Source organism: Mus caroli, chromosome 17 (genome assembly GCF_900094665.2).
Source record: "Mus caroli chromosome 17, CAROLI_EIJ_v1.1, whole genome shotgun sequence".
Classification (NCBI taxonomy): Eukaryota; Metazoa; Chordata; class Mammalia; order Rodentia; family Muridae; genus Mus; species Mus caroli.
Window position 1 is genome coordinate 37,712,079 of NC_034586.1, and position 16,935 is coordinate 37,729,013.

A 16,935-nucleotide genomic window follows, 5' to 3' on the forward strand; every position below is an offset into this window, starting at 1 on the left:
TTGTGGAATAAGTATGGAGACAGTTCTAAATGTGATCTGTGATAGCTAATCTTGGTTGACAACTTGACTACATCTGGAATCAACTAAAACCTAAGCAGCTGAGCACATCTATGAAGGATCTTCTTAATCACTTGAGGTTAGAAGACTCACATTAATCTAGATCATTTGAGTTAAGAAGATCTTCCACCCTAAAGTTGGGCCACACATTCTGGTGACAGCCTCCATAAAAAGACATGGAAGAATGAATCTTTTGCTTTTTGCCTTCACTCTCTTCTTGACAAGTTCATCTATAAATGCTGCTGAGGCAGTCCTTCAATGATATTAGAACCTACTTCTTAAGAGTTCCAATGTAGACTAAAGATTAGCTGATAAACCCAGACGTGTGGAATGAACACTTACCAGATTATTGGCCTTTCTTTCAGGAGACAGCCACTGCTGGATTAACTAGACTCAGTCTATAAACCAATCCAAGAAACCTCCTTTTAATACATATCCATTTATTATGTCTAATATATCCATATATTAAATTGTTATGGAACAAGTGATGTCTCAAAGCTACAACAAAGAAAGTCTTTCTTTGGAAAAAATAAAACAACAATTTCCACAGGCAGTCATGGAATCTTAGGCAAGAGTGAATGTGCTGGACAGCAGCACCGAATCCTCTCCATATACAATATAAGTCCATTTATTCTAGAGGCTTGCCCCAAATTCTAGGCAATGTCCACTTTACATTTACTAGTGGACAATTTGCTAAGTGTTTTTTTCTACAGTTTTTCCACATGTATGATACTTATACATCTGGTTTCTGCCTTAAATTTTCTTCAGTATGAGGATGACATAGACTCGAAGAATGAATTGGACAGTATTTCCTGTCACTCAGTTTTCTAGAATGGAATGTGTACAACTATTCTAAATGTTTTCTATGTGTTTGACAGAATTTCATAGAAAAATTAGGTAGGCCTAGAAATTTTCTTCAACGTGTTTTAGAATTATGAATACATTTCTCCAGTGATGCAGAAAAATTCAGATATCTCTTTCATGTTGTGGACATTGGGAGCTAGCTCATGACAGGTTATGATGTATATGAGCAGAACTACTTTTTTAATATTTCTGGTAATCTTTTCAATGTTGGAGATGTTTAGCATACCTAGTCTTATGAATAAATAAGCGTATTTACATGTCATCGACAGTTTTGAATGTAATGAACAGAATTATGAACGCTAACTTCTCTAGAATATTTACTCATCGTCATCCTACTGTACCAATTTCCCACTGGAGCAAGAATGACATAAATGTCTATAATACCAAATCCCGGTATAGCAGTGATAGCAGATGTCTCATTACCAATAGCTAAAAAAACAAAACAAAACAAAACAAAATACCCAGTCACTGTTCAGTCTTGTGCTAGCATGATGTTAGGTGATTGCAAACGACTGTTTGTTGCAAATGTCTGTTTTGGTTGTATTTTGAAGTGATTTGGGGGTAAAAAATTTACCATGAAGCAAAAAAATAATTAACGGAGCATTTTAATGGGTAATCTGGTGAGGCCAAGTCACTACTCAGTTCAGCAAGTGGTGGATACTTTACAGAATTCTGAGTCTGATGAGGGGGAACTTTGCAAATATTACCTTTCTCTTTCTGATTCAAGTGACAATTACACCATGGAAGCATTGATGAAAGTGAAAGTGGTGATTCTGAAAATGAAAGACAGAGTGTATTGTAAGTAGGGGACATGCCCATATCACTCAACCTAGTGATAAGGAGTGGCGAGTGTGATCGGTGAGGGTTTGACTAGGAACTTTGTGGCACCAAATGTGGATCTAAGCTTTAATGAGGAGGATGATAAAGGGCCAGTGAACATTCCAGATCATATCACTGGAGAAATGACAAACATATATTTTTCTCTCCTTGTTTATCAGGAACAGAATATGGCAGAATATGACAGAAAAGACAAATTTACATGCCCATCAAATGCATACAGAAAAGCCAAACTACTATTATCCCAAGAACTTCAAGGATGTTCCTATTATGAAATGAAAGCTTTTATTGGGCTCAGGATATGCATGGAGTACTTGTGTATAAAACCAAGCAATCAGGATTACTGGTCAAATGAGGGACCCGACTTTCTTGCAAGGGGTAGATGGGCAGGATGTGAACATTGATAAAACAGACACAATAGCTGAATATTGGCATTCCAAGCAAGGAATTATTTTCTTATTTTCTGCAATCTCTCCAAGTTTCATCTGAATCTAACCACTGTGATACATGTTATTAAGAGTTTTTTTTTAAACATATGTACAGTTTTTCAAAATTTTGCTCAGGAAGCCAGTCAGGGGGTTAATTATGCTCAGCAGCTCAGGTCTGGTAGGGCTAATTGTTTCATCAGATGACTAGGCTTATATTATCTTAAACTGCATCCTCTATATCATGATTACTTAGATATTTATTAAATAAAATCAAGATATATTTGCTATTTTCTGTTTCAATTTAAGTAAAGGTATCCATTTCACAGACTTTTCTCTGTATAATCATTTGTCTGGGCTTAGTTCTTCACAGTTGAAACAACATACTATAAAAATATTACATGAAAATCACACATATGTGGTAGCTTGAGTTCTTTATTGAAAAAAGTGATTATCTGTGTTTAAGGACAAAGACATAAGACAGATGTAGATGTCAAGCTTCATCCTGGCAGGCACTATAAAGTAGGGTGATGGTGATGTAACTACAGCCCATTCTTCCATTGCTTTAGGACACAAATAGTTTTTCTTTTTTTCAAAGTTCTAGAGGTGAATGACCTGATACGGTACAACTTTCAAAATTCTCCACTTGATTCAGTTCACTACATTTAAAGCAGCAAAGTTGGTCCAATTCCAAAGTTGTTATCCTAAATGACAACCTTTTTAAATGGCTGTTTTGAAAGAGATTAATGTATGAATCTAGGAAGGAAAGAAGCCTTGTCATTTGGGATGTGACATGTCACTAATCTCCTATAGATTTTCCCCATCAGTCTCAACTAAATCTGCACCCCTTCCTCATGTAGTCTGTCATGCTACACACTGGGCATGTTAATGAATTTTGTCTTCACACAAACAAGTAGCCTGGCACTTTGCCTTGAGCAACTCATGTTTACAGCCTGCTGAAGTCTTCAAGGATTCACAGTTACTAAGTAAATCTTCAAAATCACAGCTATTGGCTGAAATGAAAGCAGATGTGGTTATCTTATTGCCATTGTCTGAAGTAGCAGGAAAAAAATCCATTCATCAAATGTCAAAAGAGAGGTAGGAAGGAGAAACACACCAGCATCATTGCAAATTTGATCAGTCTCAAATGACACAGGAGAGACCTTAGCCTGTCTCTCTCTCTCTCTCTCTCTCTCTCTCTCTCTCTCTCTCTCTCTCTCNATATATATATATATATATATATATATATATATATATATATTCAACTCCATGGAATATTTCTAAAATAAATTGACCTGCTTATGTCTATTAACAGCCAAAGGGGGAACATGATATAAACATATGTCCATCTGCTACTTCCAATGCAAACCCACTAGGCAAATACAGCTATTTTAATGTATGGTAAATTAAAGTAGCTTCTTAGTCTAACTAGCCCATCTCAAGTTCCCACAGGGCAGGTATCCATTAGTGGCTAAGCTTATAAGGCACATATTATAGAAACTCTTTCTCTTATCTCACAGTTTGGAAACACAACTTTATACTTTCAGAATTAAATACCCTTTGTTAATAGATTGAATCGAGAATGGTGTGCCATGTTTTTCTTGGAAATCCTGAGATGCTCAAAATTGATGATTGTTCATGGGCATAATCAAATCACAGCACTCCCACAAAAGGATATGAAACTCCAACAATTCTGCATTTAAGTCTGGACCAGGAATCTAACTGCACTCTGATCCTTCTTCTTCTAATAAGGATGTACCCAGCACTCAAACACTGGCTGTATACTCAGCTCATGTTGCAGTAATACACACTACATTTAAAGCATGTTTCTCCACTGCTTCTGAGATGGTTGCCACTTATGATTTCTGCATACTGGTGGCAAAAAAAAAGTTTTTTGTTTTTTTGTTTTTTTTATGAAACCTGACTAACACTCACTTTTGTTGAAAATTCCCTGTTGAATACTCATTAAAAATTAGATAGATTCCAAACGTTTTAGCAAATATAATTCAGCAGAGGCATAGTCATTCCACACACTTTCTAATTAGTTTGTAGCTTTGAAACTAATATTTTAAATTATAGATACACAATTGAGTCAGGAATAATGCTAAGTAAAAGTGAACACACTAGAAAGATAAAAATCTCAATGAGGGGTGGAATTCTATCATTGATAGTAATTTTAACAAAAATATCTTAAGTGCTGGAACCCAATAGTTATGCCTACTTCTATTCATGAAAAAAATAAGATGCATGGTTTTTATTTGATATTTTCATTTGCAGCCATGGCTTCTGTATAAGCCAATACTGTATGGAACTTAAATATTGTAATTAAATATTTTCAAAAACTATCAACTACTTATAGGAAAAATTATTATTTAAAAGGTAAACACTATGTTTATGAGTGAGTATACTATAGAAATATTAAAATCAACAGTGAATTCAAACACTATCGTTATAGGAGGTAAGATAGGTAAAACATGGTCTCAACTCCTCTAGGTATACATGATTTATTTTTTAATGTTTTTTTAAGTTATGTGTATATGTATACCTGCAGAGAGGATACCAGATTTCCTGAAACTGAAGTCATAGGCAGTTGTGAATAGCTAATAGTTAGTTCTTGGAGTGGAAAATAGGTCCTCTGCAAGATCAACAAGTAATCTTAACCACTGAACCATCTCTCTGGCCCAATTTCTTGATTTTTTAAAATACACTTTGGGTGTATTGATATTTTACAGAATGGTTTATAATGAAACACACAGTGAAGAGTCTCCACATGTCATAGTCACTGAGGGTAAGGTAAATGTACAATTATGTAACATATGTAAAATTATTTTCATTACAAATAAAATGTAAGATTCTGATCCATATAAAATATTTGACATTTTTTAGTAGGTTTACTCCTCTCCCAAGAATGCATCATTTAGTCAATTTTGAAGTTCACAGAATAAACTAAAATGCTACCTCTATGATAAACTATCAGCGAATTATATCACACTTACTGCACAGCCCATTTTCACAGTTATTGGGACAACTAGCACAAGGTGTTCCTTGTTGATATGGGGTGCTCTTTTTCATCACATTGTTACCCCTGAAATTTGAAATATACAGTTGTGTTTACCTTTGCTGCTTGTTTTATACACTGTGGCATGACTTAACATATATACATGTTACACAGTTTTGAGTTTTGTTTAACAAAACTGAAAGTTAAGATTTTCACAGTGTAACCCAGACAACTATCCAAATAAAGGAAACACTTCATACATTAGCCCTTTCTTTCTAGTTTGCTATCTGTTGCTGAGATAAAGCATAACTAAAAGCAACTTGGGGGAAGAAAGGATATATTTTAGCTCACAGGTTATAGTCTATCAAAAAACAAAGCCAAGAGAGTAACATGGAGGCATGTCCAACAGTGGGGCAGACACTCCTACACTAAATAGCAACCAAGAAAATGCCCCATAGACTCTGACACAAGTCTATTTGACATAGGAAACTCCTCAACTTGAGGTTCCCCCCACCTGTGTTTAGGTGATAACCAAGATTAGCTATCATACCATCTCTCTGAACATGTCACCAAACTAAGTAAGAAAATTGAGGTTAACTGACATCTAGAATTTTCCATATTGTTGCCAGATGGATGAAACAATTACTAAGTTAAGACCCTACAAGATGTGGGTTCAGGGAACACATCATTCTAGACAAAGAATATCTCCAAAATGGGAGTGGTAATGGAAAACCATTCATTACTAAGCACTCTCTATTTGAAAAACTGAGTTATACCACAGTTACTCTAACATGGAAAAATAAAGTTTCAGTATTTGTCTCTTATAGCTGAGGGTGAGTTTATATTGTTTGTGTATGGTTAGTAGTATGTGCTTAAGCAAATCTGGCTAGTCATTAAAGAGATATCATGGGTGGGAATTTCATATTTACTAAGAAAAAAATGACAATTTGCTAAGTTTTGACTTTTGCCAATATCCAAAGTATAGTGTCATATGGGAATTGATGTGTGACTCATGATGGTCATTGCCCCATAGACCAGTTAATGAACTTGAACATGCATAGGAATCTAACTATTCACTGTGCACAGGAAACAAGAGCACAAGGCAATGCCACTGTGTCTTGGTATATTGGGTGAGTGCTTTGAGAAACCATGGGTTTTCTAGAAATTATCTGTAGGCTCCTTCCCTAGAATCCTATTATTGATTCCACATATTGTGTTCTATGCCTACCTGTGTGATGCTTTTATAGTAACACAATATATTTACATATCTATCTCCATGATCTGTGAATTCCACCTACTAAACACTAAAAGATGTGCTGAAGAAAAAATTCTGATTTCAAACCAATTCTACTGCAGTTTTCTGTCACCTGAGAAACCATTTCTAAACAAATCTGACAAGAATTATGATCCCTTACCCCCTTAAAAAGTAAATATAGATTTGCTAAGTCTGTTCCACAGCTCTCTATAAACAAGTCCAGCCAGGAGATAGCTGGTCTCCCAGGAGTACTCTTACTCCTAAGCTCAGAGGTGAGATCGCTACTTTCTCTCCAAAAAAAAAAAAAAAGTACAAAGGGGGACTGGCCAGTAGTGCACAGGGCACAGAAACAGTGGAGCACCTAGGACAGGATCCTTCCAGTCTCCATCTGCACCCAGGAGCTAAGGCTGTTCTACACCCTCCAAATCCAAACTCTACCCAGGAAAGAGCTGGTCTTGCCAAGAGTTCTGATACATGCTTACAGACCCACAGGAGGGACAAGCTCCAGCCAGAGACAGCAAGATCAACTAACTCCACGAATAACCAGATGGCAAGAGGACAGCACAAAAAAATTACAAACAGAAACCAAGGCTACATGGCATCATTACAACTCATTTCTCTCACCATATAATGCATTGGATACTCCAAAACACCAGAAAAGAAAGATTTGGATTTAAAATCATATCACATGATGCAGATAGAGGACTTTAAGAAGGACATAAATAACTCCCTTAAAGAAATACAAGAGAACACAGGTAAGCAGGCAGAAGCCCTTAAAAAAGGAAATACAAAAAAAAAAAAAATCCTTAAAGAGTTATAGGAAAACACAACCAAACAGGTGAAGGAATTGAACAAAACCATCCAAGTTCTAAAATGGAAATAGAAAGAATAAAGAAATCACAAAGGGAGACAATTCTGGAGATAGAAAACCTAGGAAACAGATCAGGAAGTCATAGATGCAAACATGATCAACAGAATATAAGAGATGGAAAAGAGAATATCAAGTACAGAAGATATCATAGAAAACATTTACACAACTGTTAAAGAAAATGCAAAAGACAAGAAAACTCCTAACCAAAAACATCCAAGAAATCCAGGACACATAGTGAAGACCAAACCTAAGGATAATAGGTATAGAAAAGAGTGAATATTCCCAACTTAAAGGGCCAGTAAATATCTTCAACAAAATTATAAAAGAAAACTTCCTAAACTAAGGAAAGAGAAGCCCATAAACATACAAGAAACCTACAAAACTCCAAATAGATTGGACCAGAAAAGAAATTCCTCCCATCACATAATAATCAAAACACCAAGTGCACTAAACAAAAAAAAGAATATTAAAAATCAGTAAGGGAAAAAAGTCAAGTAACATAAGGGCAGATCTATCAGAATAACACCAGACTTCTTACCATAGACTGTGAAAACTAGAAGATCCTGGACAGATGTCATACAGACCCCAAGAGAACACAATACCCATGCAGGCTACTATACCCAGCAAAATCTCAATTAACCTAGATGGAGAAACCAAGATATTCCATGATAAAAAAAAAAAAAGCAAATTTACACAATATCTTTCCACAAATCTAACCACCATTCAAAGGATAATAAATGGAAAACTCCAAAACAAGGAGAGAAACTACAACCTTGAAAAGCAGGAAAATAATCTTCTTAGTACAAACCAAAAAGAAGATAGTCACATAAACATATTTCCACCTCTAACAACAAAAATAACAGGAAGCAACAATCACTTTTCCTTAACATCTCTTAATATCAATGGGCTCAATTCCCCAATAAAAAGACATATACAGACTGGATACAGAAACAGGACCCAACATTTTGCTGCATATGGGAAACACACTTCAGTAACAAAGACACACAATACCTCAGAGTTAAAGGCTGGAAAACAATTTTCCAAGCAAATGGTCCTAAGAAACAAGCTGGAATTGCCATTCTAAGGTAGAATAAAATCGACTTAATGCACAAAGTTGTCAAAAAAAAAAAAAGTATGGAAAGAAATTGTATACTAGTTAAAGGAAAAACCCCACTCTCAACAATGAACTGAACATGGAAACAGAGACTAAACAGAGGCACAGTTAAACTAACAGAAGTTATGACCACATGCATGTGGAAGCTGAACAAAACTCTACTCAATGAGAACTTGGTCAAGAAAGAAATAGTAAAGACTTCTTATAATTCAATGAAAATGATGCCACAACATACCCAAACATATGCGACACAATGAAAGCAGTGCTAAGAGGAAAACTCACAGCTCTGAGTGCCTCCAAAAAAGAAACTGGAGAGACCATACTCAAGCAGCTTGACAGCACTCTGAAAGCTCTAGAACAAGGAGAAGCAAATAAATCCAAGAGGAGTAGATGGCAGAAAGTAATTAACCTCCAGGCTGAAATTAACCAAGTGGAAACAAAAAGAACTAAGCAAAGAACCAACAAAACCAGGTCCTGATTCTTTGAGAAAATCAACAAGATAGATGAACCCTTAGCTAAATTATCCTGTGGGTACAGAGACAATATCCAAATTAACAAAATCAGAAATGAAAAGGGAGACATAACAACAGAATCTGAGGAAATACAAAAAATCATTAGATCCTACAACAAAAGCCTGTACTCAACAAAACTAGAAAACCTGGATAAAAAGGGCAATTTTCTAGACAGATATCAGGTACTAAACTTAAATCAGGATCAGATAAATGATCTAAATAGTCCCATAACCCCTAAAGAAATAGAAGCAGTCATTAATAGTCTCCCAACCAAAAACAAAACAAAACAAAACAGTCCAGGATCAGAAGGGTTTAGTTCAGGGTTCTACCAGACCATCAAAGAAGACCTAATACCAATACTCTTAAACTATTCCACAAAATCAAAACAAAAGGGACACTACCTACACTACACTACCTACTAATTGTTTCTATGAAGACACAATTACTCTGATACCTAACCCACACAAATACCCAACAAAGAAAGAGTTTTCAGACCAATTTCCCTTATGAATATTGGTTTAAAAAGACTCAATAAAATTCTGGCAAACCAAATCCAAGAACACATCAAAATGATCATCAATCAAGATCAAGTAGGCTTCATCCTAGGGACGTAGGAATGGCTCAATATATGGAAGTCCATGAACTTAATCCACTATATAAACAAACTCAAAGGAAAAAAAAAAAAAACACCACATGATCATTTCATTAAATGCTGAGAAAGCATTTGACAAAATCCAACACCTGTTCAAGATAAAAGTGTTGGAAAGATCAGGAATGCAAGGCTCATACCTGAACATAGTAAAAGCAATATACAGCAAACCAGTAGCAAACATCAAACTAAATGGAGAGAAACTTGAAACAACCCCACTAAAATCAGGGACTAGACAATGCTGCACACTCTCTCCTTACCTATTCAATGTAGTACTTGAAGTTCTAGCAAGAGCAATTAGACAACAAAAAGAGGTCAAGGAGATACAAATTGGAAAGGAAGTAATCAAAATACAACTATTTGCAGATGATATGATAGTATACTTAAGTGACCCCCAAAAGTCCACCAGAGAACTCCTAAACCTGATAAACAACTTCAGGAAAGTGGTGTGATATAAAATTAACTCAAACAAATCACTGGCTTTCCTCTACCTAAAGGAAAAACAGGCTGAGAAAGAAATTAGGGAAACAACACCCTTCACAATAGTCGCAAATAATGTAAAATACTTTGGTGTGACTCTATCCAAGCATGTGGTTATGATTTTTATGACAAGAACTTCAAGTTTCTGGAGAAAAAAATCGAAGATCTCAAAGATGATGCTCATGGATTGGCAAGATTAATATAGTAAAAACATCCATCTGGCTGAAAGCAATGTACAAATTCAATGCAATCTCATCAAAATTCCAATTCAATTCTTCATAGAGTTAGAAAGAGCAATTTGCAAATCCATCTGGATTAACATAAAACCCAGGATAGCAAAAACTATTCCCAACAATAAAAGAACTTCAGGGGGGATGAATATCCCTGACCACAAGCTGTATTATAAAGAAATATCACTATATAGAACTACTCAGCTATTAAATACAATGACTTCATGAAATTCTTAGGCAAATGGATGGAACTAAAAAATATCATCCTGGGGGGAGGTAACCTAATCACAAAAGAACACAAATGGTATACACTCATTAATAAGTGGTTATTAACCCAAAAGCTCAGAATACCCAAGGTAAAATTTACAGACTACATGAAGCTCAAAAAATAGGAAGTTCAAAGTGTGGATACTTTGGTTCTTCTTAGAAGGGGAAACAAAATACACATGGGAGGGGATATATAGACAAAGTGTGGAGCAGAGAATGAAGGTATGACCATACAGAGACTGCCCAACCTGGAGATCCATCCCAGATACATAAACAGTAGAAACCCCACATACAGGTAGAAGCTGAACACCATGGTCAAGGAAGAAATAAAGAAATAAATTAAAGACTTTTTAGAGTTTAATGAAAATGAAGCCCAACATAAACAAACTTATGGGACACAATAAAAGCAGTACTAAGAGGAAAACTCATAGCCCTATGTGCCTCCCAAAAGAAACTAGAGAGAGCATACACTAGAAGCCTGACAGCACACGTAGAAGCTCTAGAACGAAAGGAAGAAAATTCACCCAAGAGGAGTAAACAGTGGGAAATATCAAACTCAGGGGCGAAATAAACCAAGTGGAAACAAAAAGAACTATTCAAAGAATCAACCAATCAAGGAGCTGGTTCTTTGAGAAAATCAACAAGATAGATAAACCCTTAGCCAGACTAACTAGAGGGTACAGGGACAGTATGCTAATTAACAAAATCAGAAATGAAAAAGGAGACATAACCACAGAACGTGAGGAAATCTAAAACATCATTAGATCCTACTACAAAAGACTATACTCAACAAAACTGGGAAATCTGGGAAATGGACAACTTCCTAGACAAATACCAGGAACCAAAGTTAAATCTGGATCAGATTAATGATCTTAACAGTCCATGCCCTAAAGAAATAGAAGCAGTCATCAATAGTCTCCCAACCAAAAAAAGCCCAGGACCTGATGGGTTTAGTGCAGAGTTCTACCAGACCTTCAAAGAAGACCCAATTCCAACTCTCCTCAAACTATTCCATAAAATAGAAACAGAAGGTACTCTACCCAATTCATTCTATGAAGCCACAATTACTCTGATACCTAAACCACACAAAGATCCAACAAAGAAAGAGAACTTCAGAACAATTTCCCTTGTAATTATCGATGCAAAAATACTCGAAATCCTCGCAAACGAAATCCAAGAACACATCAAAAGGATCATCCATCATGACCAAGTAGGCTTCATTCCAGGTATGCAGGAATGGTTTAATATACAGAAATCCATCAACATAATCCAGTATATAAACAAACTCAAAGATAAAAATCACATGGTCATCTCATTAGATGCTGAGAAATAATTTGACAAAATTCAACACCTCTTCATGATAAAAGTCATGAAAGATCAGTAATTCCAGGCCCGTACCTAAAGATAATAAAAGCAACATACAGAAGACCAGTAACCAACAACAAACTAAATGGAGAAAAATGCGAAGCAATCCCACTAAAATCAGGGACTAGACAAGGCTGCCCACTCTCTCCCTACCTATTAAATATACTACTTGAAGTCCTAGCCAGAGCAATTCAACAACAAAAAGAGATCAAGGGGATACAAATTTGAAAGGAAGAAGTCAAAATTTCACTCTTTGCAGATGATATGATAGTATATATAAGTGACCCTAAAAATTCAACCAGAGAACTCCTAAGTCTGATAAACAGCTTCGGTGAAGCAGCTGGATATAAAATTAACTCAAACAAGTCAATGGCCTTTCTCTATACAAAGAATAAACAGGCTGAGAAAGAAATTAGGGAAACAATACTGTTCACAATAGACACAAAAATATAAAATACGTTGGTGTGACTCTAACTAAGGAAGTGAAAGACCTATATGACAAGAACTTCAAGTCTCTAAAAAAAGAAACTGAAGATCTCAGAACATGGAAAGATCTCCCATGCTTGTGGATTAGCACGATTAATATAGTAAAAATGGCTATCCTGCTGAAAGCAATCTACAGATTCAATGCAATCCCCATCAAAATTCCAACTCAATTCTTCACAGAGTTAGAAAGGCAATTTGCAAATTCATCTGGAATAACAAAAAACCTAGGATAGCAAAAACTATTCTCAACAATAAAAGAACCTCTGGTGAAATCACCATGCCTGACCTCAAGCTGTACTACTGAGCAATTGTGATAAACACTGTATAGTACTGGTACAACGACAGACGGGTAGATCAATAGAATAGAATTGAAGACCCAGAAATGAACTCATACACCTATGGTCACTTGATCTTTCACAAGAGAGCTAAAACCATCCAGTGGAAAAATGACAGCATTTTCAACAAATGGGGCTGGCACAACTGGTGGTAATCATGTAGAAGATTGGAAATCAAACCATTTTTATCTCCTTGTACAAAGCTCTAAGTGGATCAAAGACATCCACATAAAACCAGAGAAACTGAAATTTATAGAGGAGAATGTGGGGAAAAGCCTCGAAGATATGGGCACAGGGGGAAAATTCCTGAGCAGAACAGCAATGGTTTCTGCTGTAAGATCAAGAATCGACAAATGGGACCTCATAAAATTGCAAAGCTTCTGTAAGACAAAAGATACTATCAATAAGACAAAAAGGCCACCAACAGATTGGGAAAGGATTTTTACCAATCCTAAATCTGATAGGGGACTAATATCCAATATATACAAAGAGCTCAAGAAGCTGAACTCCAGAAATTCAAATAACCCCATTAAAAATGGGGTACAGAGCCAAACAAAGAATTCTCAACTGAGGAATGAATACCCAAGGGCTGCAAAGCATGTGAAAAAAAATGTTCAACACCCTTAATCATCAGGGAAATGCAAATCAAAACAACCCTGGGATTCTACCTCACACCAGACAGAATGGCTAAGGTCAAAAATTCATGTGACAGTAGATGCTGGCAAGGATGTGGAGAAAGGGGAAAACTCTTCCACTGCTGGTGGGATTGCAAGCTGGTACAACCACTCTTGAAATCAGTCTGGTGGTTCCTCAGAAAATTGGGCATAGTACTATCGAAGGATCCAGCAGTACCTCTCCTGGGCATATACCCAGAAGATGTTCTAACTGGTAATAAGGACACTTGCTCCACTATGTTCATAGCAGCCTTATTTATAATATCCAGAAGCTGTAAAGAACTCAGATGTCCCTCAACTAAGGAATGGATCCAGAAAATGTGGTACATTTACACAATGGAGTACTACTCAGCTATTAAAAACAAAGAATTTATGAAATTCTTAGGCAAATGGATGTATCTGGAGGATATTATCCTGAGTAAGGTAACCCAGTCACCAAGAAGTCACTTGATATGCACTCACTGATAAGTGGACATTTGCCCAGAAACTTAGAATACTCAAGATACAATTTGCAAAGCACAAGAAAATCAAGAAGAAGGAAGAACAACGTGTGAATACTTCATTCCTCCTTAGAATAGGGAGCAAAATAACCATGGAAGACGTTACAAAGACAAAGTTTGGATCTAAGATGAAAGGATGGACCATCCAGAGACTACCCCACCTGGGGATCCTTTCCATAATCAGCCACCAAACCCAGACACTATTGCATATGCCAGCAAGATTTTGCTGAAAGGACCCTGATATAGCTGTCTCATGTGAGGCTATGCCAGTGCCTGGCAAATACAGAAGTGGATGCTCACAGTCATCTATTGGATGGAACACAGGACCCCCAATAGAGGAGCTAGAGAAAGTACCCAAGGAGCTTAGGGGTCTGCACCCCTTTAGGTGGAACAACAATATGAACTAACCAATATCTCAGAGCTTGTGTCTCTAGCTGCATATTTAGCAGAAGATGGCCTAGTTGGCCATCATTGGGAAGAGAGGCCCTTTGGTCTTGCAAACTTTATATGCCCCAGTCCAGGGAAATGTCAAGACCAAGAATTAGGAGTGGGTGAGTAGGGGAGCAGGGCGGGTGGGGGGGTGGGTACAGGGGACTTTCAGGATAGCATTTGAAATGTATATGAAGAAAATATCTAATAAAAAAATTGAAAAAAAAAGACAATGAAAAAAAAAGCCAATGGATACTGGAACCATAAGATACCAGTTCTCTACCTGGATACTCTAACACACCTGAAAAGCAAGATTCTGTCTTAAAATAACACCTCGTGAAGATGATAGAGGCCTTTGAGGGGGATATAAATAACCCCCTTAAAGAAATACAGAAAAACACAGGCAAACAAGTAGAAGTCCTTAAAGAGAAAACAAATCCCTTATAGAAGTAGAGGAAAATTCAATCAAGTAGTTGAAGGATTGTTTTTTTTTTTTTTCAAATGGTCCAAGACCTAAAAGTGGAAATAGAAACATTAAAGAATTTTCAAATGGAGACAACCCTGGAGATTAAAACCTTGGAGAAAGAACGGGAATTAAAGTTGCAAGCATCACCAATAGAATACAAAAGATGGAAAGGAGAACCTCAAGCACACAAGATACTGTAGAAGAAATTGATGTATGGGTCAAAGAACATGCAATGTGTAAAAAGTTCCTAACCCAAAACATCCAGGAAACGTAGGACACAATGAAAACCTGAGACTAATAGGAATAGATGAAGGTGAAGATTGCCAGTTCAAAGGGCCAGAAAACATCTTTTAAAAAAATCATAGAAGAAAATTTCCCTAACCTAAAGAAAGAGATGGCCATACATATATAAGAAGCATACAGAACAACAAATAGACTGGACCAGGAAAGAAAATTCTATCACTACATAATAATAAAAACTCTAAATGTACAGAATAAAGAAAGAATATTAAAAGCTGTAAGGGGAAAATGCCAAATAGCATATAAAGGCAGACCTAGCAGAATTACACCAGACTTTTCTCCAGAGACTATAAAAGCCAGAAGATCCTGGACAAATGTCATGCAAACTCTAAGAGACCACTCATGTCAGCCCACGCTACAATATCAAGCAAAACTCTCAATTACCATAGATGGAGAAACCAAGTTATTTCATAACAAAGCCAAATGTAAAACTATATTTCTATTAATCCAGCCCTACAAAGGATAGTAAAATGAAACTCCAACACAAGAAGGGTAACTACATGTAGTAAACACAAAAAAATTAATCATCTCACCACAAACCCAAAGAGAAGAGAATCACAAAAACATAATACCACCTCCAAATAACAAAAATAACAGGGACTAACAATCATTTAATATCTCCCAACATCAATGGACTCAATTCTCCAATGAAAAGACACAGGCTAACAGACTGAATACCAAACAGGATCCATCATTCTATTGCATACAAGAAACACACCTCAGCAAGAAAGACAAGCACTAACTAAGAGTAAAGATGGGGAAAAGTCTTCTAGGAAGGAGGTCCCGAGAAACAAGCTAGAGTAGCCACTGTAATATTCAATATCAAAAAGACTTTCAATTAAAAGTAATCAAAAGAGACAAAAAAGGACATTTCATACTAATCAAAGGAAAACTCCACCAAGATGAAGTCAAAATTCTGAACATCTATGCTCCAAATGGAAGTGCACCCACATCCATAAAAGAAACTTTACAAAACCTCAAAACACAAACTGAAACTCACACAATAATTGGAAGATTTAAACATCCCACTCTTGCCAATGGTCAAGACATTGATACAGAAACTAAACAGAGGCACAGTGAAATTAACAGGATTTATGAACCAAATTGAATTTAACAGATATCTACAGAACATTTCACCACAAAACAAAAGAATATACCTTCTACTCAGCAGTTCATGAAACCTACTCAAAAACTGATCATATCATCACACAAAAAATAAGTCTAAACCAATAAAAGAAGAATGAAATGATCCCATTAATCCTATTAGATCACTGTGAATTAAGTCTGGACAACAGAAAAACAACAAAAGCCCACATACTCATGGAAACCAAAAAACTCCCTACATGAAAACAAAGGCACAACATATCCAACTTTATGGTGCAATGAAAGCAGTGTTAAGAGAAAACTCCATAGCATAGCGCTAAGTGCCTTCAATAAAGAAATTGGAGAGACCTTAAACTTGACAGCATACCTGAAAGCTCTATAACAAAAAAGAAGTAAACACACCCAAGAGCAGTAGATTTCAGAAAATAGCCAAACAGGTTTGAGATCAATCAATTAAAAAAAAAAAGAGAGAGAACAGTACAAGAATCAACAAAATCAAGAGCTAGTCCTTTGAGAAAATCAACAAGATCAATAAATAGACCCTTAGCCAAACTAATTAAAAGGTACAGCTGGGCATGGTGGCACACGCCTTTAATCCCAGCACTTGGGAGGCAGAGGCAGGAGGATTTCTGAGTTCAAGGCCAGCCTGGTCTACAGAGTGAGTTCCAGGACAGCCAGAACTACACAGAGAAACCCTGTCTCGAAAAACCAAAAAAA

General features: G+C 36.3%; 1 protein-coding gene across 2 annotated transcripts in view; it reads right to left on the minus strand.

The window, feature by feature from the left end:
- Positions 1 to 435: 435 nt before the first annotated feature.
- The window catches only part of Crisp2 (cysteine rich secretory protein 2), a 34,693-nt gene continuing 18,193 nt past the window's right edge, over positions 436 to 16,935 (minus strand). Inside the window, exons 9-11 of one of the 2 annotated variants that reach the window (XM_021149045.1) lie at positions 5,180 to 5,268; positions 1,629 to 1,694; positions 436 to 455 (exon numbers count right to left, since the gene is read on the minus strand). In XM_021149045.1, coding sequence (XP_021004704.1) covers positions 451 to 455; positions 1,629 to 1,694; positions 5,180 to 5,268 — 160 coding nt within the window. In that variant the 3' untranslated portion in view covers positions 436 to 450. Of the gene's footprint in view, positions 456 to 1,628; positions 1,695 to 2,600; positions 3,197 to 5,179; positions 5,269 to 16,935 lie in introns of those variants that run through there. The other variant, XM_021149044.1, reaches the window with a different exon arrangement.